Genomic DNA, 2,096 nt, shown 5'->3' on the forward strand with positions numbered 1-2,096 from the left:
GTTGGTTGAAATTTAGCGATTTATCACCTGGTCTGGCAACAAGCTGGTTTTGTTTATTAGAGTTGGTTTAAACTTTGATTTGATGTGGCAGCCATCTTGAATCAAGTAGYAAAAAAAAACAGATTTGTGTGAAAACGTATTTTAAGGATGTTGTTGTGCACCTGACCTGAGTCTGGCTCTGCAGGGGTCGCGGTCTTTTTGTCGGGGTGGAACTTGTGAAGGACCGAGTTAAACTCACTCCTGCCACAGCAGAGGCCCAGGAAATCATTTATAAGTAAGTTTAATGGATCATAAATTTGCCTTTGCAAAACAAATGATGATATTAGAGCCTTTGCCTCATGTAAGTCTGATGAAATTTAAAACAAAGCCACAGTCGTCAGACAGAAACGACACTAATTAAGGTTTCCTGCTCCACTTGAGATGAGCAGAGTGATTATTTCTGCTTCTCTTCCTCCACTTTTGCGTTAACTGAGCGGTCCAAATGGTTTTGTCCCAGGCTGAAGGAGCAGCACGTCCTCCTCAGCGCTGATGGACCTCACCGCAACGTGCTGAAGTTCAAACCGCCGCTCTGCTTCACCGCCGAGGACGCCGAGCTGGTGGTGGAGAAGATGGACCACATTCTGACAGGTTGGCTTGATTCAGGCGCTGCAACTTATATTACTGCTCCGTGGTCKTTTGTTTTTCATTTTAAAAACAGTTATTCTATTTTCATTTTATACTCCACGAACAGGAAAATAGTTTGTCCTTTCATTTTTTTTTTCTCAAACAGGAAGTTTAACACTGTTATCAGGCCATTGAAGGTGGAGCTAATTAAAAACTTAAAAAAACAAGAACAGGTGGCTGCCTTTAAAGGGCCTGTGACATCAAAWTTTTCTAATYAATGTGAATGRGRTTTTGGAAAGAGAACATTGATAAGATATTGCAGAACAAATTTCACGCCGTCGAGATGAACAGGTGTTGAGATATTTGCATGTGAAGAAACAGGAAGTGATGTCAAAGGGGAATGTCTGCATGTAAACAGAGCGATGCTACGATTATTACAGAAAAATCTGATGTTTCTGTAGATTATTTTGAGTCACTATCAGAGCTGAAGAAGAGTTTAAACAAGATTGTTTCAACAAACAAAGACTAGAGTTTCTTTTCTTAAAGAGTTCCCCTTTGATGTCACTTCCTGTTTCACTTTGCTGAGCAAAATTCAAGAGAAAATATGCCAGTTATGAGACAAAATGGGTAAAATCATGTGTATTGTGCTGATTTTCTTAGATGTAAATGTTTTCTTTGACTTTTTGTATTTTAAGGATAAGCATGTCACATGTCCTTATGTCTCTGTGAGGAAGTGGAAGCTGCAGCAMGTTCRACAGYACAGCATTGAGGTGCCCTGGATAAACTTCCAGATCAATAAAAAAATAAAAAGTCACTGTTTTTACATTTTTTTGAGTAAAAAATGAAACTAACCAGCTTTCAGTGTCTGTTTTTAAAATGAAAAGTGAATAACCATGAAGCACACGGACCTTTACTGTCTGAAACTTTTATATAAAGAACTGTGTTTTGTGTCTGCAGAGCTGGAGGAGGCACTAAAACTGAATCAAACACTGAACACAGAAACTGAGGGCAGTAAAAGAAAGGTACAACTTGTTTTTACGTGTTTCTCAGCAGCCACTTGAACTTTTCATCAGCTTTAAAAACATTTGATTTTCACCACCTGCAGGTATCSAGTGCTGAAAACGGACATGAAGAGTTGATCCACTCTGATGGACGTCAGCAACTAAAGAAACGCATCAGAACATYAAAACAAGTCGACTGAAACTTCATGAACTTTACAAACACCTGAAACCTTTGACAGTAAAGGGTAAACCCTCCTGCTGTCCAATGTGTACAAYTACTCATGAGCTTTTATTGTGAAAAAACAAATACTTTTAGGGAGCGTAAAGAGATGTGAAGCAACAAAGTTTACAGAACTTAGTTTTTTTTGAGGATCTGTAATCATACCATGTATTTTTTAAAGGAAAACATACTTTACTTCTTTACTTATTTAAAAGTGGTCGAACTCATCATGGAAAGTTTTGCACTTTAAAAAAAAATAAAATGTTTAATTT

At 37.9% G+C, this 2,096-nt stretch overlaps 1 protein-coding gene across 1 annotated transcript in view; it reads left to right on the forward strand.

Moving 5' to 3' along the window:
- The window catches only part of etnppl (ethanolamine-phosphate phospho-lyase), a gene marked incomplete at both ends in the record, with an annotated part of 11,936 nt that extends 9,840 nt beyond the window's left edge, over positions 1–2,096 (forward strand). Inside the window, 4 exon segments of the mRNA XM_014004398.1 lie at positions 185–274; positions 497–627; positions 1,561–1,625; positions 1,709–2,096. Of these exon segments, the coding sequence (XP_013859852.1) occupies positions 185–274; positions 497–627; positions 1,561–1,625; positions 1,709–1,804 (382 nt within the window).

Source organism: Austrofundulus limnaeus, unplaced genomic scaffold, assembly GCF_001266775.1.
Source record: "Austrofundulus limnaeus strain Quisiro unplaced genomic scaffold, Austrofundulus_limnaeus-1.0 Scaffold23, whole genome shotgun sequence".
Classification (NCBI taxonomy): domain Eukaryota; kingdom Metazoa; phylum Chordata; class Actinopteri; order Cyprinodontiformes; family Rivulidae; genus Austrofundulus; species Austrofundulus limnaeus.